The sequence below is a fragment of the Pseudorasbora parva genome, chromosome 20 (genome assembly GCF_024679245.1).
Source record: "Pseudorasbora parva isolate DD20220531a chromosome 20, ASM2467924v1, whole genome shotgun sequence".
Taxonomy (NCBI): domain Eukaryota; kingdom Metazoa; phylum Chordata; class Actinopteri; order Cypriniformes; family Gobionidae; genus Pseudorasbora; species Pseudorasbora parva.
In genome coordinates, this window is record NC_090191.1 from 10730151 (window position 1) to 10755849 (window position 25699).

The 25699-nt window shown below is 36.5% G+C and overlaps 3 protein-coding genes across 5 annotated transcripts in view; 1 reads left to right on the plus strand and 2 right to left on the minus strand.

Annotated features, from left to right (window-relative positions):
* The window catches only part of LOC137049359 (gastrula zinc finger protein XlCGF8.2DB-like), a 34101-nt gene extending 20414 nt beyond the window's left edge, over window positions 1–13687 (minus strand). Inside the window, exon 1 of one of the 2 annotated variants that reach the window (XM_067427905.1) lies at window positions 13212–13687. In XM_067427905.1, coding sequence (XP_067284006.1) covers window positions 13212–13296 — 85 coding nt within the window. In that variant the 5' untranslated portion in view covers window positions 13297–13687. Of the gene's footprint in view, window positions 1–7933; window positions 8029–13211 lie in introns of those variants that run through there. The other variant, XM_067427903.1, reaches the window with a different exon arrangement.
* LOC137049917 (beta-1,4 N-acetylgalactosaminyltransferase 1-like) lies at window positions 335–9119 on the plus strand. The gene is made up of 11 exons (XM_067428663.1): window positions 335–339; window positions 445–474; window positions 575–712; window positions 906–1006; window positions 3982–4025; window positions 6031–6211; window positions 7307–7393; window positions 7694–7875; window positions 7974–8117; window positions 8200–8425; window positions 8556–9119. The coding sequence occupies exons 1-11, from the start codon at window positions 335–337 to the stop codon at window positions 8735–8737; spliced, it is 1320 nt and encodes a 439-aa protein (XP_067284764.1). The 3' UTR covers window positions 8738–9119.
* Window positions 13688–14249: 562 nt separating the features above from the next.
* Window positions 14250–24766, minus strand: LOC137049351 (zinc finger protein OZF-like). 2 transcript variants are annotated; one of them, XM_067427888.1, is made up of 3 exons: window positions 24717–24766; window positions 21251–21355; window positions 14250–16372 (listed from the first exon to the last, which is right to left on the minus strand). In XM_067427888.1, exons 2-3 carry the CDS (start codon window positions 21333–21335, stop codon window positions 15543–15545), a joined length of 915 nt encoding a protein of 304 aa, XP_067283989.1. In that variant the 5' UTR covers window positions 21336–21355; window positions 24717–24766; the 3' UTR covers window positions 14250–15542. The 2 variants fall into 2 exon arrangements, with proteins under 2 accessions (XP_067283989.1, XP_067283987.1); XM_067427886.1 differs by having other exon boundaries at window positions 14250–16390.
* Between the last annotated feature and the right edge of the window lie 933 nt (window positions 24767–25699).

Consider the following 25699-nt stretch of genomic DNA (forward strand, 5'->3'; position numbering starts at 1 on the left):
ACTATGGGCACTTTCGGCCCTGTGAACAAACTCCCTTAAAACATAGTTTTCAGACAATTACTGGTGTATTTGATTTGCCTATAATGTCAAACAGTGGGCGTACACTACTACTATTGTCTAATTTTCACACTTTTTTTCTTTGAGTCATGAATATTTCAACATACAATTTCCACCGCATCTCAAATTATTTGTTCATGAAATAAAATGGATTTCATAGCAATATTAAGTATTATTTATATATCTTTATATCCTTATTTATATATATTCAGATTCATAGCATCATATTTATGTATACTAAATACAAATAATAATACATTTGCATAATTTAATGAAAATGCAGTTTGATTGGAAAGGATGCACAAAAAAACAAAAACATGATCAAAGTCAAAGAAACTATTTACCTAGCAAAGTGGCTACATCTGTTGACTTTATTCTGTTCAACAGGGCCAATCCTGAGCAAGAAACAGTCTTAAGGTAAATTGTCAATTAAATTTTGCTAGTTAATATTAAGTAGATAGGGTTAAGATATTCTAGCTAACCTGAGGTCTTTTTGACATGCTTATGGAATAACTAGACACCACAGCTTTGGACCTTTGCCCAGTCCAAATGTTTCCTGTAAAGGAGCCGAACTCACCAAACAATTTGTGCCAAAAGATGACCTAAATGACATCCTTGAACGCAGAGCAAAGGAGTTCAAACAACACCAGCTCAGGTTGAACAGGATTTCTCTACAACTCACCCATAGTCCTGTAAAACACGTTAAATGTTATGTTAAATATAAAATATCTATCTTTATTGCTTTATTGATAATCATATCTTCTCTGCGCAGGGAAGCAAAGAGAACATTTAACTGATAATTTTTTGGGAGCTACTTCTAAGACTATTTGCTTCTTGCATTTTTTCAGGATGGAGACAAACATACAAATTCTGATCGCCAAGCCCAACTCTCCTCTCCAATATCCTACAAGTTTCAACGTAGCTCCTCTGAAGAAAAGTTTAATACCAGGTTAGTATAGCTATCCTGTTAACTTTCATGTAAACCAGATTTACTACTGTAACAGCTAGAGCTAGCAGTTCACCCCAAAATGAAAATGTGATGTTTATCTGCTTACCCCCAGGGCATCCAAGATGTAGGTGTGTTTGTTTCTTCAGCAGAACTCAAATTAAGATTTTTAACTCCAACCGTAGACCCCATTGACATGCATTATACGAGCAACAGTTGGAGTTAAAAATCTTCATTTGTGTTCTACTGAAGAAACAAACACACCTACATCTTGGATGCCCTGGGGGTAAGCAGATAAACATCACATTTTGTTTTTTGGGGTGAACTATCCCTTTAATAAATTGCTAGCTCTAGCTGTTACAGTATACTCACTTTCATGTTATTTTCAAACCTTTAAGATCTTTGCTTATCTTTAGAACACAAATGAAGATATTTTTGATGCTCTCTGACCTCTCCATAGACAGCAATTTAATTAACACTTTCAAGCCCTAGAAAGGTAGTAAAGACATCGTTAAAATAGTCCATGTGACATACAGTGGTTCAAACCTTAATTTTACCAAGCGACAAGAATACTTTTTTATTCAACAATTTTGACTTTATTCAATCATTTTGTTCTAGCCTGTGTCAGTCTCCCATGCAGTTTAAATTGCAAGTAGCGCAGCTCTTTCGAGTTGTATAACAGCCGTGTGATGATGCATGTGATGATGACACAGGAGTTGCGCTGTTTTTACTTTGAAAACTGCGTGGAGACTGACAAAGGCTACAACAAAATGGTTGAATAAAGTTATTTTTGTTTGAATTAAAGGGATAGTTCACCCTGAAATTAAAAGTGCACAATGTAGTATTTTTTGCAGTAAAATATCCAAAAACCACTAGGCCAGTGTTATATATTTTGTTCAGTTGAGTATATCCCAAATGTTTCCAACTATTTGTAAATTGTGAGAAAATTGCTATTTTAACCAAGGACCCGGGACGTCTCAGCATAGCGTCTGAGAGTGTCACCTGTCAATTACGTCATATCTGTTTTACGTTCAGTTTTTGGTTTTATTTGGCAGAAACGTTTTACTCTTAGCAGTGTGAACAAGTGTCACAGCAGACCCCAAGCGAACGCACAGAGTAACGTCATATCATTTTAAACACACTTAAATGTATTTCATTTGATAAACAGAGCTGTGTAACCTCATTCTCATGACCGGAAAAGCAGAAATAGCGCAGGCACCCATCATAATAACAGGCCTGTTGCTCGGGAGGCGTGTTTGTGTAACAATCGCTCCAGCGGCCTTGCTCAGCTCCTCAACACTCAGTCCTGCTCTGCTTCATACTAACTACAGTAACGCTAAAAATTCATATTCATGAACATGATTTCTGCTCGAGTCCTATCCTGATTCTGTCCCACTGGCTGTGAGGTGAAGACCACATGTCCCAAGATTCTGAGCTTAAACCTGGCGTCATCAAACTACCACCTTTGTTTTGAATAGGCGCCCTCTAGCGGATGGAAAGTTGCATAGTGCAGCTTTAAAATAAAGTTATCTTTACTCACTCTGCTGCTGTTTCAATGCCTTATGTCCTTCGGTCTTGTTTGGACCTCAAAAGGAGAAATTTTGAAAAACATCTTGCGGTTCTCCATATAATGGCAGTGAATGGCAACCAGGCTAAAACTTTACAGAAAGAATACAAACATATCATGTAATGATACGCCGAGACACGCATCATATGAGTTCAGGATGCATACTATAAGGTTTTGCAAGAAAGAAACATTCAGTCAAAGAAGAAACATTCAGTATTATTCAATCAAAAAACTGAGCTTGGCCGACTGTGCACGCATGTTCCTGGGAGTGCTTATAAGCCGTCAGTCAGCAGGCAGCACGTGTTTTTTTTACAGCAGAAATAAAACATGTTTACAGCCTGGTACAAATTGTGAATTTTTCATAACTCATTTGTTTGCATTATATAAAGCCTTAAAGTTGTGCATAATTAAGGGCGTGGCCACTTTGAGTGACAGGAATGATAGCCATTTAACAGCTGTCTGTTAGTCATGTGTCACCTCAGCTCCGCCCACGTCCCGCCTCTTTGGCCATTTTCTGTTATCGGGCATGATACTTAAAGGGGTACTTCAGCGCTGGGAAGATGAATCTGTATTTAAACTGGGTCATCAATGTAGTAGAAATGTGAAATTATTTTTGAATTTGGTGCTTTCTAGACTGAGAAAAGACAGAAAATGTATTTTTGTCTCATGGGGATGAAAGACTACAATTCCCAGAATGCTTCGCTGCCCTGTGAGGCCATTCCCAAAGCCACCTAAGTTACTGGATTACTGTGACTGAGTTAGAGAAGACACTACAATTAAAACCTGAACGTGTCTGTTAAATATAATGAATGAGTCACCGCGCGAGTATCACAGCACTGATCACTAACTGAAGGAGTGAGAGAAATGAGCTCGTGATGAGAGCTGAGGTAATCGCGACTACACTCGCGGCATACATTCACAACGCGAGTTCAGTCTGGCGCTTTTCAGTTCATGCCTTTGCAAGCTTAACTTTAATAGAAATTAATTTGAGAAGTCAAAACACTTACATTGCTCACCATAGCTCCGTTTAAATGAGTGTCTGCAGCTGCCTGCTGAGCTCTCCCTGCAAGCTGAGTGTAACCCATGAGTGTAACCCATCCCCCATGCGCGAGTTCAAAACATGCGGAAATGGCTCCCTCTGCTGGCTGTAGTCTTTAGCCTTATTCCAAACATTCCTCCTATGATGCAAATATCGTCAATTTGCATCATAGGAGGAATTTTTCCAGAAACAAAATGCATAAATCTCTTGTCTCAGGGGGATATAAGGGGGGGAAGCACAATCATTTGATTATACTTCAGGGTTTCTACTGATACAAAGCCATATGCTAATCGCTGAAGTAACCCTTTAATAAACCATTTTTTTTAATTTGATTTATTAAGTTATATATATTTTTTATATATATGCCTTCAGGTCTAGCACTTCAAACAGTAGGGAGGAAAAGGGAGCGGTACAAGGTAGGTAATCAGTTTTTTTTTTTTTTTTCATATTTATGTGATCAAAGTCAAGTTGCCGTTGACCAGTTGCTGCTGATGTCATTAATGAAATAAGCCTGAACCTCGAGCTGAAACTTGAATGTGTCGTATGCCATACCTTGTGCACAGCTATGACATGCGACACAGCGCTGCCCACAAGACATAACAGCTCCTACATAACAGCTTATTTTTAAGCTTAATTTTTTTATTTTGGGTTGTTATATTTCTTACAGATCTCTGCTTGTTCTAAATCAGATACAGATAAATGTCGGACAGTAAACCCTTTATAGGCATGATCAGCGGCTACACAACGTCAAGCTTAAAGGGGGGGTGAAACACTCAGTTTCAATCAGTGTCATGTCAATCTTGAGTACCTATAGAGTAGCATTGCATCCTGCATATCTCCGAAAAGTCTTTATTTTTTTTATAATTATATAAGAAAGATGCACTGTTCCGAGTCTTTCCGAAAAAAGCCGAGCGGGTGGGGGCGTGTCGTGACGTGTAATAATGACGTGTGCGCGCCGCTGCTATTGTGTTGAGTGCGTCGTAAAGCTGTGTCATCCCTAACAGCGGGAAAAAACTTTATTCAAAATAAAAATATGGCTTTTAATCAGATACAGCCATACATCTATGATCCGGAATCAGACCCAGAGGCTGCAGTTGAACAGGAGCAGCAGCAAAAAACGACTAGAGCAGGACGTCTCTATGTGGTACAAGTTATACTAACTATATAATATGCTTAGCGACTTGTGTTATTTACATATTTATACTTGAATTATATCGTCGTATTTTTGTCTTTGAAGGTGTACATGTGGGAAGTGCAGTTGTGCACGTGTGTGTGTGTGTTTACGCTTGGTTTGTGTAGACAATTGTAACGTTAGTAAGCGGACTGGTTTTGCACGGCAGGCTAGTGTTTACATAGAAAGACATGGAAAAGTAGCGCATTTGAATGAAGAAGCGTGCTTATTTAGTTCAACATATTTCCCCACTCTTTGTTTATTGTTGTTTGGAGTGCTTTTACAATACACAAACATAAAGTTACACATATAGTGGCCAGCTAAACAAATTTACACGCACTACACATCGCATGCTCCATTGATCAATTAACTATACGTGATCATGTTTGGGCTACTTGATGAGCATAGGCAAAAACACAGACATTTGAAGCAGTCTTACTCACAGCCTGCGGTTCTAACGTTGGGACTTTTATCGTTGGGACTGCTCCATCCTTCAGCATTAGGCGATCGGAAAATCCGGCGTCAAGCTGGGCCTTGTTTATGAAACAGTCGGCACCGAAATGCAGCGAACAGATATAAACATTCGCGCAACTCAGTTGCTGATCTGGAAAAGCAAATTCCATCCACTGTTGCCTTACCGCGGGGTTTTTGGGGAATCTGTGCAGGACTGTCTTGGTCTGGCAACCAAAAACGCAATTTTTTGGTGACATTGTTAGTTGTGCACATCACCTGTGCAGCGCATCCTACAAGCCAGCGCTTTGATGGGCGTAGCCTGTTACTTTCGCTCTCTCCCTCTCTCTCTCTCACGCTCTTCCAGTAGAATTGTCCGTAAGGCCCATACAAGGAAATTCCGCCCCCATTAACATCAAAGGGGACGCATGATCGCAAAAAAACTTGCCGAAACTTATGACTAACCGGAAGTAGTATTTTTGACAAAGAAATACTCCCATCAAACATCCACCTTAACTTTTGAAACTTGTCTATGTTTAGTATGGGATTCCAAGTCTTTAACAGTGTAAAAAGCTCAGTATGCATGAAACAGCATTTCACCCCCCCCCCCCCCCCCCCCCCCAAGGTTGCCCTTTGTGATTGTTTTCTTTTATGTGGGTTAAAGGCCATGCATGAGGTTTTCATTCATTATTCAAGAACCCTTTTATCACCCTTTTATCACCACTAAATACTTTTTGAAATCTTGAGATTCCATTCTAGATCTAAACTTATATTTGAAAGAAACACAATGATGTTTGCAGGTGTCTTTGAGTGTGAAGTGTGGAGTGCTCTCAGTAGAGGATGTTCGGGATGAACAGCAGGTGGATGGACAGGGTCAGAGTGAGCTGAGCATCTCATCCAGCAGCCTCACACAACTCAACGATCTGCTGTCCAGAGTGACCTACACCAGCACCATCTACCACATCAAGACTAAAGACCTGGGTAAGTTCAGGGGAGACACTCAAGTAAAGCGTTACATTTCCGAAATGCATAAAGCAATCAGAAATACATAATTTTAGAGAAATAAAATTAATTGCGAATGTTATACGCGGACTTTATTTCTTAAAGGGGTACTTCAGCGCTGAGAAGATTGATCTTTATTTAAACTGGGTCATTAATGTAGTAGAAATGTGAAATTATTTTTGAATTTGGTGCTTTCTAGACTGAGAAAAGACAGAAAATGTATTTGTCTTATGGGGATGAAAGACTACAATTCCCAGAATGCTTCGCTGCCCTGTGAGGCCATTCCCAAAGCCACCGCTACTGAATCACTTTTACTTTTCCACCACCGCTTTCATCTTCATAAAATCAGTTCAGTTAGAGAACAGACACTACAATTAAAACCTGAAAGTGTCTGTTAAATATATTGTGATTTAGCCGCTGAGGAAGTGTCAGCACAAAAGCAGCAGGAGTCAGATTACACACATCGTGATGAGCTGAATGAGCTCTCGTGATGAGAGCTGAGGTAAACGCGTCCACGCTCGCGGCAGTAGTTCTCAGCGCGTTCATTCTGGCACGGTTTCAGTTAATGCCTTTGGAAGATTAACTTTCATAGGAATTACCTTGAGAAGATAAAATACTCACTTTGCTCCGCCGTTCCATGAATGCCTGAGCTGAGCTGTGAGTGCGACCCCATCCCCCACGCATGTGCGAGTTGAAAACATGCGGAAATAGCTCCCTCTGCTGGTTGTAGTCTTTAGCGTCTGGCCAAACATTTTACCGATTACGCAAATCGACGATATTTGCGTCACCGGAGTAATTTTTCCAGAAATAAAATGCATAAATCTCTCATCTCAGGGGGATATTCGAGGGGGAAGAACGATCATTCGAATATACTCCAGGTTTTCTACTAATAGAAAGCCATATGCTAATCCCTGAAGTAACCCTTTAATTTGAATATATGCTGGCAGCCCATTATAGGCTAATTTTCTGCATGATTATATCTTTACTATTTCAGTGAGTCTTCACTTTTTCCAAGAATATTTATTTATTTATTTGATGTCATTTTTTTGATGTCAAACCACATTTTCTCTTTAGTTACTTTCTCTTTTGAGGACCACAAGGCCATGTTTCCCATCATGATTAGGAGACCATCAGTTCCTGTTCTTTATGACCCAGGAAAAAGTAAGACCACAACAAATCCAAAAACACTACAAAATAGCATGCTACCGTGGCATCAGTTATGGTAAATGGACTGCATTTATATAGCGCTTTTAACAGACCCTATGGCCATCCTAAGCGCTTTACATTTTGCCTCACATTCACCCATTCATACACTGACGGCGATGTCAGCCATGTAAGGCGCCATCCAGCTCGTCGGGAGCAGCTGGGGTTAAGTGTCTTGCTCATGGACACTTCGACACTTGGTCAGGTGGAACCGGGGATTGAACCACCAACCATATACTTCTCTCTCTTGTAATTCAGATATAAGCTCTCAGGTAACCATAATAACCAAGACATTTATGAGGTATAAGGAGCTGGACATCCTCATCCAGAGTATCCGGAAGTTTTACCCAAATATCAAGATCATTGTTGCAGATGACAGCCTGATGCCTGAACATGTGTCTGGAAACAACATAGAGCACTACATCATGCCTCCTGCACAGGTACATAACTGAACTGCCCCAAAACTTCAACGCTGTTTGTTACACATCTTGGACTTACCAGAAAACAAACAACTGCCGATTATTATTTGGTTCCTCAGGGATGGTTCGCAGGCAGAAATCTGGCTCTATCCCAACTTACAACAAAATACTTCCTGTGGGTGGATGATGACTTTGTGTTCTTGAAGGAGTCACGGATTGAGAGTTTTGTGGAGATTATGGAAGCAATTCCAGATCTAGATGTTGTAAGTATGAAAGGATATTATTTAGGGAGGTGAAAAGTCTTGGAGTAATACAGCATTGTTAACAAGCTCCTTTTCTCTTTAGCTTGGTGGTGAAGTCTCCGGTGAGCAGTTTTATTTTACTCTCGAGTATGATGAGGGTGATAAAGAAGGTGGCTGTCTAAAGCGTATTAAAGGAGGCATTCACCAACCACTCAAACACCATGATGGATGCTACTTAGTGGATGGAGTCATCAACTATTTCCTGGCCAAAACTGAAGCGGTGCAAAGAATTGGATTTGACCCTTTCCTTAAAAGAGTTGGACACACCGGCAAGCACACACAATTTTACCTCAGAAAAACATCTTTATTGATTTATTCATTGCACATTTAATTATTCTAGTTCTATTCCAATTCATCTCCTTTAATTCTTAAAATCTCTTTTTCTATTTTTCCCCTCAGAGTTCTTCATTGATGGACTTGGAAAACTGTTGGTTGCATCATGCAAGGGGCTTTCTATTGGTCACCAGACACATCGAGCACAGAGCACATATGACTCATACCGAAATCAAGGAAAACTAGATGAGGAGAGAAAACTGGCCCACCATTTCTTTAAAAATCATCTCAAATGCATCAAATACTGATTAGTATTCATTCAATAAAAAATAAATAAATTGCATCAATCAAAGAAATGTATTAATTGCATCTGTGCACTGTGCATTTTACACGTCACTACTTTACAGTAGTGAAAAATGCATTTCTTTGGACAGCAACATATTTAAATGATGTCAAAATTAATCTGAAAAATAATCTGTCAACCAATTTTAGAATCAATGCACTGTATTTATTTGTGTTTTATTATACTGCACTGTATTTGTTTGTTTTTTATTATGCTGCACTGTATTTATTTGTTTTTTATTATACTGCACTGTATTTGTGTTTTATTATACTGCACTGTATTTGTTTGTGTTTTATTATGCTGCACTGTATTTATTTGTTTTTATTATACTGCACTGTATTTATTTGTTTTTTATTATACTGCACTGTATTTGTTTGTTTTTATTATGCTGCACTGTATTTATTTGTTTTTTATTATACTGCACTGTATTTATTTGTTTTTTATTATACTGCACTGTATTTGTTTGTTTTTATTATGCTGCACTGTATTTATTTGTTTTTTTATTATACTGCACTGTATTTATTTGTTTTTTATTATACTGCACTGTATTTGTTTGTTTTTTATTATGCTGCACTGTGTTTGTTTGTTTGTAATTATACTGCACTGTATTTTTTTGGTTTTTATTATGCTGCACTGTATTTGTTTGTTTTTAATTATACTGCACTGTATTTGTTTTTATTATACTGCACTGTATTTGTTTGTAATTATACTGCACTGTATTTGTTTTTTATTATGCTGCACTGTATTTGTTTGTTTTTTATTATGCTGCACTGTATTTGTTTGTTTTTAATTATACTGCACTGTATTTTTTTATTATACTGCACTGTATTTGTTTATTATTATACTGCACTGTATTTTTTGTTTTTTATTATGCTGCACTGTATTTGTTTGTTTGTAATTATACTGCACTGTATTTTTTTATTATGCTGCACTGTATTTTTTTGTTTTTTATTATACTGCACTGTATTTGTTTGTTTTTAATTATACTGCGCTGTATTTGTTTGTTTGTAATTATACTGCACTGTATTTGTTTTTAATTATACTGCACTGTATTTGTTCGTTTTTAATTACACTGGACTGTATTTATTTGGTTTTTATTATGCTGCACTGTTTTTAATTATACTGCACTGTATTTGTTTTTTATTATACTACACTGTATTTGTTTTTTATTATGCTGCACTGTATTTATTTGTGTTTTATTATGCTGCACTGTATTTGTTTTTTATTATACTGCACTGTATTTGTTTGTTTTTTATTATGCTGCACCGTATTTATGTTTTTTATTATGCTGCACTGTATTTATTTGTTTTTTATTATACTGCACTGTATTTGTTTGTTTTTATTATACTACACTCTATTTGTTTGTTTGTAAATATACTGCACTGTATTTGTTTTTTATAATACTATACATGGGATTTAGAATGTTTTGTGGCTTGACATAGCTGCCAGGTTCTAAATGTGTTTCCGCGTTTTGGCTGGCGCTGAGCCAGATGCGGACGCACTCAGCGCTTGGCATATATCATGTAGTGTTTTCAACCAAATAATATTTATTTTAGGTTTTAAACATTTAAATACACATAAGTACTATTAAAATAATACATTTAGAGCTTGTAGAATATACATTAGTGTCTATGGAAGCAGCAATAACAATCTATTCAAATATAATATGTAAATCCGATTGAGAGGACTCTAAACTACGGTGCATTTGTTAAAACACGGCGACGCCCATATCACATTAGAGATCAAAATCAAGATAATTTATAAAGGTTTTTAAATGGCAAAACACCGACAATTGGATTATTAGATAGTTGATGACATGGTAAGCAAGTTTGTCAATATTAAAAAAAAAAAAAAACGTATTGCGATACATCTGTCATACAGAGCTATTTTGGTTGTGGTGAGTCACGTGATAAGCATGACGCATCGCCATGGAAACAATAAGAGGAATCGTTCTAAAATAACGGTCGTCTTAAAAAACCTTACACTGGGAGTCAACTAAAATATTTTAACCGTACTCATATTGCGGGTATCATCGTGGGATCAAGGGTTAAAATGTGATTTTACTAAAATAAATGTTAACAGGCAAACTTTAAATTTGGCTTTGGATTTCGTTTGTTAGAAAAATAAATTTTATTACGATTTCGATTAATCGCACAGCCCTAGTTTTATCCACTTTTGTTACCTAATTTTCCTTACATACTCATTATTAAAATTATATTTCATTTAATAACAATTGTTTGAAAAGTTAATACACTTTAAAAAGTGAATGTCATTTAATTTAATAAAAGATACAATGCTTGATTTGGTTTACATTTGCTTGTTGTGCTTACTTGCACCCTCTTGTGGGCATAGGAGACAATACAGTACTTTCCCCCCTTTAATATTAAGTATTGCCTTTAGAATTCGAGTGTGATTAATTTTGCTAATATTGAAGAAATTTTTTTGAATTTAGCTTTTCAGTCATTTTGACAGTCCTACTAAGTCACAGGAAAGTTATTTGAAACATTAACTTAAAATCATATTTTTACTGTAGGCCTTAATTGTTTGCACTAAAATATCTTTCTACAAAACAAAAAAACATGCTTTCCGTTATCACAGTTAATTTAAGGGATTTTAAGGAAAAAACAAATACCCTTTTAAATCCAATATGAGTTTATTTTAGTTACATTTTTAGTTTGTCTGAGTTACAAGGTGTCAGGTCTTACGCCCGTTTCACACATACTCCGTCTGCAGTGCGTGTGCGTTGCGTATTTTTTTCCGTACCCATGTTAACGGATGACAGCGTTCACACTGCACGCGGATGCTGTCCGTCAGTCCGTTCCAGGAGCGTTGCGTCTGCAGCAGTGCACGGATCGTTTTCGTACCGAGTCTATTTTTTGCTGCGCTGCGCTGCGTTGCGTTGCTGCATTAAAGTGATAGAACATTTTTCGCATTAAAATAAACATGTACTGACGCAAAAATCTAGTCATTTCAACACGGATGCATATCATTTAAAATATACTTTTGTTTCAAAGTCAACACATGGCTTTTTTTCTCAAGTAAAGCAACAAAACGACACCTTACCTGGCATTGAGGTAAAAAAAATGTGCCATAATGGAGAGCACTCGTACTTTCTTGGAGGTGAAAAGCAAAGTTATTTTTGACCTGCAGGATTTCTTTTAAAAGGGTGTAAAAACGAAAGAAAAGACGAGAGTCGGCTGTTTTTGAATAGACTATTCTAAGTTTCTAATTTAAAATGTTTATGATTTTAGGCTATAACCTATGTTTAAATGTTTTGCCTTTTGTGTGAGCTAAATCTAAAGTATATTTATATATAAATATGAATTAATGAATTGAAAAAATGTTGTTTAAATGTAGTAGGCTATGTAACCTGACTTCTATTAAAGAGTAAACAAAGAGAATTGCAATTCTGACGAGGCATGTTCAGTAAAAACTTTTGGATTTTAAATAAAAAAAATCATTAATAAATGCTGTGTTTGTGGTATGTAAAAGCGGATCAGTTGCGGACTGCAAACGCAGCATATGTGAAAGGACTACAGGGTGTGGGGCTCCTGCAACGCACACGCACCGCAACACGCACCGCACACGCACTGCAGACGGAGTATGTGTGAAACGGGCGTTATGATAAATGGCTATGTATGAATTTTGCAAGTGTTGTTATGAAACGGCTGACGTTCGCAAACTGGCCAGGACAAATAACCTTGGAACGTCACAAAGCGGACGTCCTCTGAAAGTTCGTCAGCAAACGTTACAAAGCGGACCAAACGCGGACCTAAACGGACATTCACAAAGTCCGGGGGATGTCCCCTGTTTGCTGGCTAAATCCAAGCATGGATCTCTCGACTATTTGCAATTGTGTTTGCTGAATAACTGCACTTATGCAACCTCTGTGTAACAATACAATGTATTTTTTTTTGCTGTTGTTTTAGTAGAAAAACATAAAATTAATGTGAAATTTCACTGTTTATTTTATTTTTATTTTTACAGAAGTTTCTTATTTTTCCATTAGGCCTATATGATAAATCGTCTGTAATAAATCATTAAACAAGATTAGGTAAAACAAACCATGTTTATGGGTTGACATTCTATTGATTTGTGCTTAAAGGTGAAAGTGCAACAATAAATACGTTTCTCAAATGACAACAATACTTGGTGGTTTATAATTTTGCGCCAAATAATTTTGATTATCAATGCAGAATGACGAAAATGTGACGTAGACATGAAGTAGATACTGGGATTAAGGCTACTAAAGATGTGTCGAGTACCTGGCAAAATATCAGAATACCGTTTTCTAAGGCTGCACAATGTATTACAACCCACTCCATGTCAAATTAAACCAGCTTAATTAAGACACTTCAAAAATACCACACATTTCTGTAGAGCTGGAGATTTTAATAAGGATCAAATGACATGAGTTCAACTTTGAGAATGAAACCAACCTGTTTGTTCCTCAGTATCTTCATGTTTCACTCTGAATGTTTCCTCAATCATCACATCTTCACTCTCCTCTTTAATGAACGCCATCTTTATAATAGTGCTTTGACCTGTTTAAAATGAGAACAAGTAATAGAAAGAAAAAGAAATGCAAACTAAATCTTTGGGTTTTAATAATCAAACCTTTTCTCACTAACTTCCTCCGTCTCATTTACTTGGATGTTCGTCATTGTTTATGTTGCACGAGCACCCACTACTGGCAGAATCTTTGATGTGTTTAAAGTAAACACCCTAAGCAATCTGATATGACGCTGATTTATTATTTACAGTTTTTCCTCATTAATTTGTATATGCACCATTATACAGTATAAGCCTGTAATTATGCATGCATCAGCTGTATAAAATATAAACATGTTAAAGGGTTAGGTCACCCAAAAATGAAAATTGTTATTAATTACTCACCTTCATGTCGTTCGACACCCGTAAGACCTCCGTTCATCGAAAATACATTTTGGTCCAAAAATATCAAAAACTACAACTTTATTCAGCATTGTCTTCTCTTCCTTGTTTGAGTTCAAACCTCAAATAAAGATTCAAATGGTTCATGAATCCAATGTCACCAATGTCATGTGATTTCAGCAGTTTGGAACGCGTCAAACTGCCAAACTGCTGAAATCACGTGACATTGGCGACCCGAATCATTGATCGATTTACTGATTCATGAACCGTTTGAATCTTTTTGGAGGAACAGGGAGAAAACAATGCTGAATAAAGTCATAGTTTTTGATATTTTTGGACCAAAATGTATTTTCGATGCTTCAAGAGATTCTAATCAACCAACTGATGTCACATATGGACTACTTTGATGATGTTTTTATTCCCTTTCTGGACACGGACAGTAAAGTGCGCATAGACTGCATATGCACTGGAACTAAAGGTCTTATGGGTGAGGAACGACATTAGGGTGAGTCATTAATGACATCAATTTCATTTTTGGGTGAACTAACCCTTTAAATAAAGTATAAATATCAAAGAGTTCTTTACTCAAGGCAACATCAGCAATGGTTCTGGTGCCAGATAAGCTCTTCAGATGGTCTCTAAGCAACATCTAATGTCTCTGTACTTGTCACGGTTATTTAAACTAGTAACCTCCAAAATAAAGTCACCCTGACTGGACATGCCCTTTATATAGCCTCTCTTGTCATCTCGCAGCACAGCGTTCGTGGCTCGAATCATCGAGACTGTTTTCCAAGATGGCTACTGTCTGTAAACGCGTAATGCACAATGATACTTTATAAAGTACATTCTTATTAAACTGTTTGTAAACTTACAAAGTTCTCAATGCTTCGGTTTGCATGTAGGGTCCCTCATTTTGCTACAGTGTTAGTGTGAGGCTATTTTGAGCCTTGTTAGTGGTATTGACTAGTGATTTAATTTGACTTATTCTAGACCCCATAAATTAGCGTTATCAGCTAATCAGTTTTTAGAGATAAAACTCTTTACATCCCATTTAAATGAAAACAGATCCCAAAGAACGATCTACTCAGTAACCATGTGTTAATTACCCCTAGGTTTATTTTTCACTGGAGTTGTCCTTTAATTTTATGAAGCGACGAGAATACTTTTTAATTGCAAAGCGAAATGAATGTAGAAAATACAGTGCAGCATTTCTGAGTTCTGTCAGAACGGCGACTTACAATTGGCCGACACTGTTCAAGTAACAAATGTTTAACGGGTTTGGAACAACACGAGGGTGAGCGATTAATGACAGAATTTTAATTTTTGGGTGAACACTTTAAGCCTAGTAGTCCCAGACTAAAATGTGTGTTTGAGCTGTTATAACTAAAATCAACTTGCCATTGTTTTGCCTCAAGAAACACATCACTAATGTTTTTTTTTCCTAAGGCAGGTTTATATTAAGCTACTTAAACTGATTCAACCAAATCCTAATACTGATTTAATCTAAGCCCTATCTGTGAAACAAGGCCTAAATGGTAAATGGACTGCATTTATATAGCGCTTTTAACAGACCCTATGGCCATCCTAAGCGCTTTACATTTTTGCCTCACATTCACCCATTCATACACCGACGGCGATGTCAGCCATTTAAGGCGCCATCCAGCTCGTCGGGAGCAGCTGGGGTTAGGTGTCTTGCTCATGGACACTTCGACACTTGGTCAGGTGGAACCGGGGATTGAACCACCAACCTTTCGGTTTGTAGACAACCTACATGAACCACTGAGCCACTGCCGCCCCAATAAATGTACTTGATCAAGAAATTGCAGTGTTCTAAATGTTGTGAGTCTACAAATTATTTGTGTGAACCTCTTCTCACACTAAAGATATGTGAAACGCTTCCCTCCAGAGTGAACTTTCATGTGACTATAGCGGGTTCCTTTATGTGTGAAACTCTTTCCACACAGTTTGCAGGAATAAGGCTTCTCTTCAGTGTGACTTCTCATGTGAGTCTTAAGACTTTCTTTTCGTGGGAAACTCTTTCCACATTGTTGGCAGCTGTAAGGCTTTTCTCCGGTGTGAACTCTAACGTGGACTTTAAGGTTTGTGTTGTTTGCGCAACTCATTCCACAGTGATGGCACATGTAAGGCTTCTCTCCGATGTGAGTTATTACATGGGTCTTGAGTTGTTTCTTGTCTGTAAAACTCATTCCACACTGATGACATACACAACAGCTGTCTTTTACATGAATCCTCACATGGTTATTAAGGCTCTCTTTACGTGTGAAACTTTTCCCACACTGATCACATGTGAAAGGTTTCTCTCCGGTGTGAATTCTCATATGAGTCTTAAGGTTTCCTTTTCGATTCAAGGTTTTTCCACACAGTTTGCAGGTGTAAGGGCTTTCCCCAGTATGAACTTTCATGTGGGTATAAAGGGTTCCTTGATGTGTGAAACTCTTTCCACACTGTTGACACGTGTAAGGCTTCTCTCCAGTGTGAATTCTCATGTGAGTTTTAAGATTTCCTTTTTGAGTGAAACTCCTTCCACACTGTTGGCAGGTGAAAAGGCTTCTATTTACTGCATTTTGAGCTCTTTTTGGTGACGTTTTTTCAGTCTGTAAGCAACTAAATGAATTTTCTCCAGATGTGAAATCACATTTCTCAAACTGATCTTTCTCTTCTGTTTCATTTGGATCTTGACTCTCCTCTTTCAGCGTAATCAGGTCTAAGGCAAAAAAAGAACAAAAACATGTTAACCCCAGATTAATGGCACAAAGCAACATTAAAACATTCAAAAATTCTAAACACCAAAACCATCAGCATAGCTGTAAACAGTGTTAACAGGCTCAAGCACTTCGGCACTATTGACACATGGTGGGCAGATGCATTTAAATGGGTAAATAAACAAGGACAACCGGTGGCAATATGACCCTGAACCACAATAACCACATCCATGTGATTTTTGAAAGTTGTCCGACTTGAAGAGATCAATATACATTGTCAGGTTTGGAATGGGCAATTCTGGTCCAGGAGGGCCACTGCCCTGCAGAGTCTAGATCAAAGGTGTCCAATCCTGCTCCTGGAGGGCCACTGTCCAGCCAAGTTTAGCTCCAACCCCAATTAAACACACCTAAAACAGCTAAACTTACTAGGCATACTAGAAACTTCCAGGCAGGTGTGTTGAGGCAAGTCGGAGTTGAACTCCAGGGCAGCGTTTGGACACCCTTGGTCTAGAGCAGTGGTTTCCAAACCTGTCCTGGGGACCCCCCACCAGTGCACATTTTGCATGTCTCTCTCATCTAACACACCTGATTCAACTTATTAGCTCATTCGTAGAGACTGCAAGACTTGAATTATGTGTGTCTAATGAGGGAGACATACAAAATGTGCAGTGGTGAGGGGTCCCCAGGACAGGTTTGGGAACCACTGGTCTAGAGCAATCCCGAATTAAACATACCTGAACAATATAACAAAGGGGTAGGTACGTTTGGTCCTAGAGAGCTGCTGTCCTGCAGAGTTTAGCTCCAACCCTAATCAAGCACACCTGAACAAGCTAATTATAGTTTTACTAGGCATACTAGAAACTTCCAGGCAGGTGTGTTGAGGCAAGTTAGAGCTAGACTCTAAACTCTTAACAGTTTACTTGATTCTTCTCAGAGTTCACCGGTCACTTAATTATTTCTTGAGAAACTGATGAATTTACGAGCTGTAAATCCGATAGAGAGGACTCTAAACTACGGTGCATTTGTTAAAACACGGCGACGCCCATCTCACATTATAGATCAAAATCAAGATAATTTATAAAGGTTTTTAAATGGCAAAACACACCGACAATTAGATTATTAGATAGTTGATGACATGGTAAGCAAGTTTGTCAATATTAAAAAAAAACGTATTGCGATACATCTGTCATACAGAGCTATTTTGGTTGTGGTGAGTCACGTGATAAGCATGACGCATCGCCATGGAAACAATAAGAGGAATCATTCTAAAATAACGGTCGTCTTAAAAAACCTTACACTGGGAGTCAACTAAAATATTTTAACCGTACTCATATTGCGGGTCTCATCGTGGGATCAAGGGTTAAAATGTGATTTTACTAAAATAAATGTTAACAGGCAAACTTTAAATTTGGCTTTGAATTTCGTTTGTTAGAAAAATTAACTGAATATAGAAATTCTTTTAAAATTAAAAACTCTGAATCAACGACATTTGTGAGTATACACAAATAAAAGTAGGCAGTTTATAGTTTGTCTTACGCATATCTGTATGGCTAAAAATATCTACTGTTTTGTGAGTTATATCCGCTGCCATAAAGGACAGTGTCCATCAGAATGCGCAGACTTCGTCGGCCATGGATCAAAGAAAATGTAACCTAGGCTTTGTTTAAATATTAGCCTATAATATTTTTTTATTTCATATGTTATGTCTGGTCTCTTCTGTTTTCGCGCTCAGTTTAGGCGTGGTGCATTCTGATTGGTTCGTATAGCATACTGGGAGGTTGGGGCCAGGAGCGCGGAAAAAAACGAGCTATGAAGCGATTTAGAAATCGCAATTTTATTACGATTTCGATTAATCGCACAGCCCTAGTTTTATCCACTTTTGTTACCTAATTTTCCTTACATACTCATTATTAAAATTATATTTTATTTAATAACAATTGTTTGAAAAGTTAATACACTTTAAAAAGTGAATGTCATTTAATTTAATAAAAGATACAATGCTTGATTTGGTTTACATTTGCTTGTTGCGCTTACTTGCACCCTCTTGTGGGCATAGGAGACAATACAGTACTTTCCCCCCTTTAATATTAAGTATTGCCTTTAGAATTCGAGTGTGATTAATTTTGCTAATATTTAAGGATGAATTTAGCTTTTTAGTCATTTTGACAGTCCTACTAAGTCACAGGAAAGTTATTTGAAACATTAACTTAAAATCATATTTTTACTGTAGGCCTTAATTGTTTGCACTAAAATATCTTTCTACAAAACAAAAAAACATGCTTTCCGTTATCACAGTTAATTTAAGGGATTTTAAGGAAAAAACAAATACCCTTTTAAATCCAATATTTAATAATTAAATTGTTTATTTTAGTTACATTTTTAGTTTGTCTGAGTTACAAGGTGTCAGGTCTTATGATAAATGGCTATGTATGAATTTTGCAAGTGTTGTTATGAAACGGCTGACGTTCGCAAACTGGCCAGGACAAATAACCTTGGAACGTCACAAAGCGGACGTCCTCTGAAAGTCCATAGCGGATGTTACAGAGCGAACCAAATGCAGACGTCCTCCGAAAGTTCGTCAGCAAACGTTACAAAGCGGACCAAACGCAGACCTAAACGGACATTCACAAAGTCCGGGGGATGTCCCCTGTTTGCTGGCTAAATCCAAGCATGGATCTCTCGACTATTTGCAATTGTGTTTGCTGAATAACTGCACTTATGCAACCTCTGTGTAACAATACAATGTATTTTTTTTTTTTGCTGTTGTTTTAATAGAAAAACATAAAATTAATGTGAAATTTCACTGTTTATTTTATTTTTATTTTTACAGAAGTTTCTTATTTTTCCATTAGGCCTATATGATAAATCGTCTGTAATAAATCATTAAACAAGATTAGGTAAAACAAACCATGTTTATGGGTTGACATTCTATTGATTTGTGCTTAAAGGTGAAAGTGCAACAATAAATACGTTTCTCAAATGACAACAATACTTGGTGGTTTATAATTTTGCGCCAAATAATTGTGATTATCAATGCAGAATGACGAAAATGTGACGTAGACGTGAAGTAGATACTGGGATTAATGCTACTCAAGATTAGGGTTGGGCATCGAGAACCGGTTCTAACTTGGAACCGTTTAAAAAATAACGATTCCATTGGAATCGTTTAGAAAATTTATTTTCGGTTCCGATCTTCGGTTCCAAGCGCGCAAGTTTTGGTTTCCATGGCCACCTGGTTTCCGGTGCTTGCGCCCGCTTGTTCTTTTAGCCATGGAAGCCCGGTAAACGGCTCTGAAGTGTGGATTTATTTCACTTTTAAAAAGTCTGGGTCGACACAGTGCAACTAGTGTTGTCAAAAATATCGATACTATAAAGATACAATAGCCTGCTCAGCCTACAGTATCGATCCCAGCTGCGCCCTCCTCTCCTCTCCTCTCCTCTCCTCTCTGACCGACAGCGAGTTGACGCGCAGCCGCATATTCTCACTCAGCCCGGTTAACCTCTGAACACGACGAACGCGCGTTCTGCTGGACTTTTCCTTACGACAGCGTGTTAGTGTGTGTGATCGGTCTGAATTTCGCGAGGGATTGCACATAATCCCACGAATCCCCGCAGATTTCGCGCTCACATCTGAAGCGCACACGTATATAAATACCGTAATAAAGCCGCCCCTGACATACAAGTGCAAATATTCGCTTCTTTTTCCAGCTTCTTTTTGGTCAAATACAATCAACCAAATTCTCAGTGCACATTTTGAAGAGTATGTAAACACAGTCTTAAACAATTCAGGAAGAAATGAAGAATGAGTAACAGGAACAGTGTTCAGGATCCATGAGTGTGGCAGTTCTTAAAGGGACAGCAGTCATTTGTTATTAAAGTCAAACTACAAAAAGACAAACGATCACACTGCTCTTAACTGATCAACTTGTCTAACTTTAATGGTTTTATATGAAACTATTTAATTTTTTGCAAAAAACATTATCCAATGTTATTTTAAATGTATTTAGCCACTTTGCGTTTTTTTATTCAGTTTCTTACCTGAATGTTAGACCTACCTGAAAAAATAAAGCAGTGTATTTAATTTATATCTTTTATTCTATTGTATTTATTTGTGCTATTTTTTGTAATATGTATCTTTGTTTATTCAATTTACCATTCAAAATCAAGCTTACTTGTGCTGTGTGTAAACTATTGACACACAATTACCCCGTTGTAAAAAATACATTGAGTTAACAAATATTTGTGAGATAATTTTAATAGTAATTGATCAATGTTTATATAGGAGAAAAAGGTTAAAAGCTTTATCATATAAAGTGATCTCTTCAGAAGAAATTTTTGATTGCCTAGACTTTCAAAAGACAAAATATATATATATATATATATATATATATATATATATATATATATATATATATATATATATATATATATATATATATATTGACAGTATATGCAGCATTTTCCCCCCGTGGTATTGAAAATAGCATTGAATATCGATGTGACATGTTTTGACTCCACCCCTCAAAGAATCGGAATCGAGAATCGAAAAGAACCGGAATCGAAAGTAAGAATCGGAATCGGAATCAGAATCGTTCAAATCAAAACGATGCCCAACCCTACTCAAGATTAAGGCTATCACAATTCTTCGATTCAATTTGAGTACTCGATTTGCCCGTGTTGAGTACCTGGCAAAATACCGGAAGAATACCGTTTTCTAAGGCTGCACAATGTATTACAACCCACTCCATGTCAAATTAAACCAGCTTAATTAAGACACTTCAAAAATACCACACATTTCTGTAGAGCTGGAGATTTTAATAAGGATCAAATGACATGAGTTCAACTTTGAGAATGAAACCAACCTGTTTGTTCCTCAGTATCTTCATGTTTCACTCTGAATGTTTCCTCAATCATCACATCTTCACTCTCCTCTTTAATGAACGCCATCTTTATAATAGTGCTTTGACCTGTTTAAAATGAGAACAAGTAATAGAAAGAAAAAGAAATGCAAACTAAATCTTTGGGTTTTAATAATCAAACCTTTTCTCACTAACTTCCTCCGTCTCATTTACTCGGATGTTCGTCATTGTTTATGTTGCACGAGCACCCACTACTGGCAGAATCTTTGATGTGTTTAAAGTAAACACCCTAAGCAATCTGATATGACGCTGATTTATTATTTACAGTTTTTCCTCATTAATTTGTATATGCACCATTATACAGTATAAGCCTGTAATTATGCATGCTTGAGCTGTATAAAATATAAACATGTTAAAGGGTTAGGTCACCCAAAAATGAAAATTCTGTTATTAATTACTCACCTTCATGTCGTTCGACACCCGTAAGACCTCCGTTCATCTTCGGAACAAGAAGATAATTTTGATGAAATCCGATGGCTCAGAAAGGTCTCCATTGACAGTAATGTAATTTCCTCTCTCAAGACCCATAAAAGGCACTAAAGACACGTTACGAAGTCCATCTCACTACAGTGGCTCTACATTTTTTTAAAGTGATAAGAATAGTTTTTGTGCACAAAAACAATCAAAATAACAAGTTTATTTCAATTTATTGTTGTTTTCCGTCTGGGCCTTTAACATGAACTCACATACCACTACAATGAATGCGCGAGAATATGATGATGAGCTGGCGGAAGCGAGGAACTTTGTTTACAAGTAGAGGAAGACGCACCGTATCTAAGCTGTTGAATTATACATTGATTGTGCTTTAGGTCTTGGTATAGTGCTTAAAATGGTGCTAAAGTGTGCATTTTTTGGATACCCGAACCATGAGAAACGAATAAGTGCATGTAAAAGTGCTTTATCAAAGCAGCAAAATGAAGGGCTCTACATCATATTCTCGCGCATGCATCGTGGTGCTTCACGAGTTCACGTCAGAGGCCTACATGGAAGACAAGAACTTGTTGAATAAAATCGTTATTTTGATTATTTTTGTGCACAAAAACTATTCTCATTGCTTCATAAAATTATTGTAGAACCACTGTAGTGAGATGGACTTTGTTACGTCTTTAGTGCCTTTTATGGGTCTGAGAGAGGAAATGTAATTGTCATTGTTTGAGCCGTCAGTTAAAAAAAAAAAAAATCTTAATTTGTGTTCCGAAGGTGAACAAAGGTCTTACGCAGTGTTTCCACAGTTACTTTGAAAAAGTAATCTGATTACTAATTATTCCTTTGAAAGTAACTTTGTTACTTTACAGATTACTTGATTTTAAAAATAACTAAGTTAGATTACAAGTTACTTTATTATTTACATTCAGCAGTTGCCGACAACACCCCTGCCGCCTCAACATAGAAATGACAACCGTTTTTGGCAACACACTTTATTTGAAGTGCATTTTTAACAGTTACGTCAACAATGTATCCTGACTAGAGCCCTGCATTTATGCCCGAGCCTGACAGCCCCCGACTTTTTTACGCCCCTTTTTTTAGGCTTATCCTTATTTTTATATTTATTTGAATAATTAAAAGGAACAATGAGATGTGCTGTGCTGGTGGAAACAACATGAGACCATGATAGCTTAAGCCACTGTCAAGATATGACTCGCGTAAGAGTCTGTTTCTTGAGAGCGTGTTATGTTGTAGTCAGATAAATATGATGGTGCTACTGCAACATCGCTGCAAATGAGTAAAGCAAGCCAATGCAAATGGCCGTAAATGAAACTTTAAAATAAGTCGCACAAAACACAATCATCTTCACTATAAATTAATGAGACTAAATGATCTTACCAGTGCTTAGGTCACTCTCTCTCATATTGCGATCTTTGAATTTGAAATGGGCTGCTGAATTAAATGCTTGAATCTTTTGCTTTGATGTGAACTCTGTTAAATGAGCATATACCGCGGGAATTGAAGATTGGATTTATATTAATTTTGCTGAAGTCTAAAGTAGGCTATAAGACAACCTGCATGTACTTTTTTTTCTTCTTTAGATTGTGTAGTCCGTTTCGTTTTTTTTGAGCGCCGTTGCGAGGAGTAGGCTAATCTATCAGCCTGCTTCAGCTCGTCAAAAATGCCTTTGTGGTGGTATAATAACTAGCCTACTTTGTTTTTAATGTCAAAGTAGTTATATTTCGTTTCGTTTCTTTATTAAGTTAATTTAGAAAAATGTTTAGAGCAATTTTTTTGTTTGTTAAATTAAAGTTTAAAAAATGTTATGTGACGACCCAGTGAGTTAACCGCATGTTTAATCAATTTAGTCTCTCAAACCAACTCTTGAATTGTCTTGCCTATATAAACTTTAATTTAACAAACAAAAAATTGCTCTGAACATTTTTCTAAATTAGGTTAATAAAGAAACGAAACGAAAAATAACTACTTTGACATTAAAAACAAAACTGAACTATTTTAATGGCTGCAACAATGTAAAAAAATAAAATAAATAAATAAAAAACACGGGCTCCAGCCGGACTCAGGCAGAAAAATTTTGATAAGCAGTCGGTTTTTACTAAGGAAAATGACTAAAATAGTAACTTACAGTGACTTGGATAAGTAACTTTAATCTGATTACTGGTTTGGAAATAGTAACGCGTTAAATTACTTGTTACTGGAAAAAAGTAGTCAGATTAGACGACGATATCACTAATTAAGATATTTGATCTAAAATAAAAAATTGCTATACAAGAGACGCATCTTTCTTATATCTAGTTGTTCGAGATGAAAATGACATCCTTACTCATCAGCATTTTGTTTTGTTTTCATAACACATCAACAAAACATTTTAATGACACTATTATAACAAATCATTTTAATAATATAATTATTAATTTTATAATAACAGACTTTAATAGGCCCCAACACCACAATAGTAATTGCTGAAAATCAGAAGCAGCTTTATTTCAAACACTGACTTTAAAAACTAAAACTTTATTCTTTTCAACTGTCGTTATTGTACGGGACACCAGATAAATATTAAGGCAATGAATTAAGAGAATGAATGCGCTGTAAATACAGTGATAGAAGTCAAAAGCTCACTTTTACTTTCACTTTCTGTTTCATCTCTGCTCAATAAATGATGGTCACTCACGACTCTCATCTCTCATATTATCCCGATAATAGTTTATTATATTAAGATGTAAATAAACCACCAAATTAATAAGTAGGCTAAATTAATTATCACATGAGTTAAATGTTTATTTTACTAACGATACAGGGAGCTATCTTGTCTGTTACTCATGTATTTACAAAAATAACGTGTTAGATAAAGTATTACAATCTTATATTCAAAAGCACCCGTTTTACAGTTAATGTAAAAATTGTATAATTATCAGATGATGCGTAGATTAAAACACGTTAAATTATTAAAAACACAAACCTTTCTTCCAGCCGAATCACAACAGAGCAGCAGCACAGCCTAATGACGTCACACCATATACCAAACTAAAAGTCCCATCACACGCTCAAATCACAAGGCAAGGCAAGGCAAGTTTATTTATTAGCACATTTCATACACAATGGCAATTCAAAGTGCTTTACATAGAAAGGAATTAAAATAGGGATAAAAAATGCATAAGAAAAAGAATACAATGTAAAGAGAATTAAAAATAATAAAATGATGATAACCAAAGAAAAGAACAGGTAAACTAAAACAGTTATAAAAAATTATTTAAAAAATTATGCATAGATAAGATAAGATAAGATAGGGTGCAATCAGTCGGACGTACAGTGCTCAGAGCTCATTCAGTAAATGCACAGCTAAACAGATGTGTTTTCAGTCTGGATTTGAATGTGGCTACTGTTGAAGCACATCTGATCTGTTCAGGAAGCTGGTTCCAACTACGGCTGGCATAATAGCTAAAGGCAGACTCTCCTTGCTTTGAGTGAACTCTTAGTATTTCTAACTGATTTGATCCTGCTGATCTGAGTGATCAGCAGGATCAAGTGCACAGAACACATACATACACACACATAATAATATTTCAACGTGAACAAAAATACCCCCAAGTTGTTCAGACCTTTGATTGATTGATTTTTATTTATTTTGGGCAAGTGAACATTTTTATACAATGAAACATAAATAGCATCTTTTTTGAGTTTGTGTGGTAATCCACACATACAATAACAAAAAACTTACATGTAATGTGCAAGGTTATTTTTCCATTTGCCCAAAAAGGAGTGGGAAGAAAAAAACTTTTTTAATCATACCCCCATTTCACATAAATCATGTAACATATCATATGAGCTTCCTTTTTGTTTTCAAAAAAATACTTCATATCATTACACTTGAGGACAATAAGTAACTATATTTTTGGTAATTTAATCATTACATTGTAATAATAATTATAAGAAACCAACAAT

Bases quoted from the DNA above. Each gene is read 5' to 3' on its own strand.
- LOC137049351 (XM_067427886.1), bottom strand. From the start codon at position 21,335: ATGGCGTTCATTAAAGAGGAGAGTGAAGATGTGATGATTGAGGAAACA. The intron at 16,391-21,250 runs GTTGGTTTCATT...TTTTTGCCTTAG, and splicing joins AGATACTGAGGAACAAACAG to ACCTGATTACGCTGAAAGAG.
- LOC137049917 (XM_067428663.1), top strand. The intron at 1,007-3,981 runs GTTAGTATAGCT...ATATGCCTTCAG, and splicing joins GAAGAAAAGTTTAATACCAG to GTCTAGCACTTCAAACAGTA. The intron at 8,118-8,199 runs GTAAGTATGAAA...TTTTCTCTTTAG, and splicing joins CAATTCCAGATCTAGATGTT to CTTGGTGGTGAAGTCTCCGG.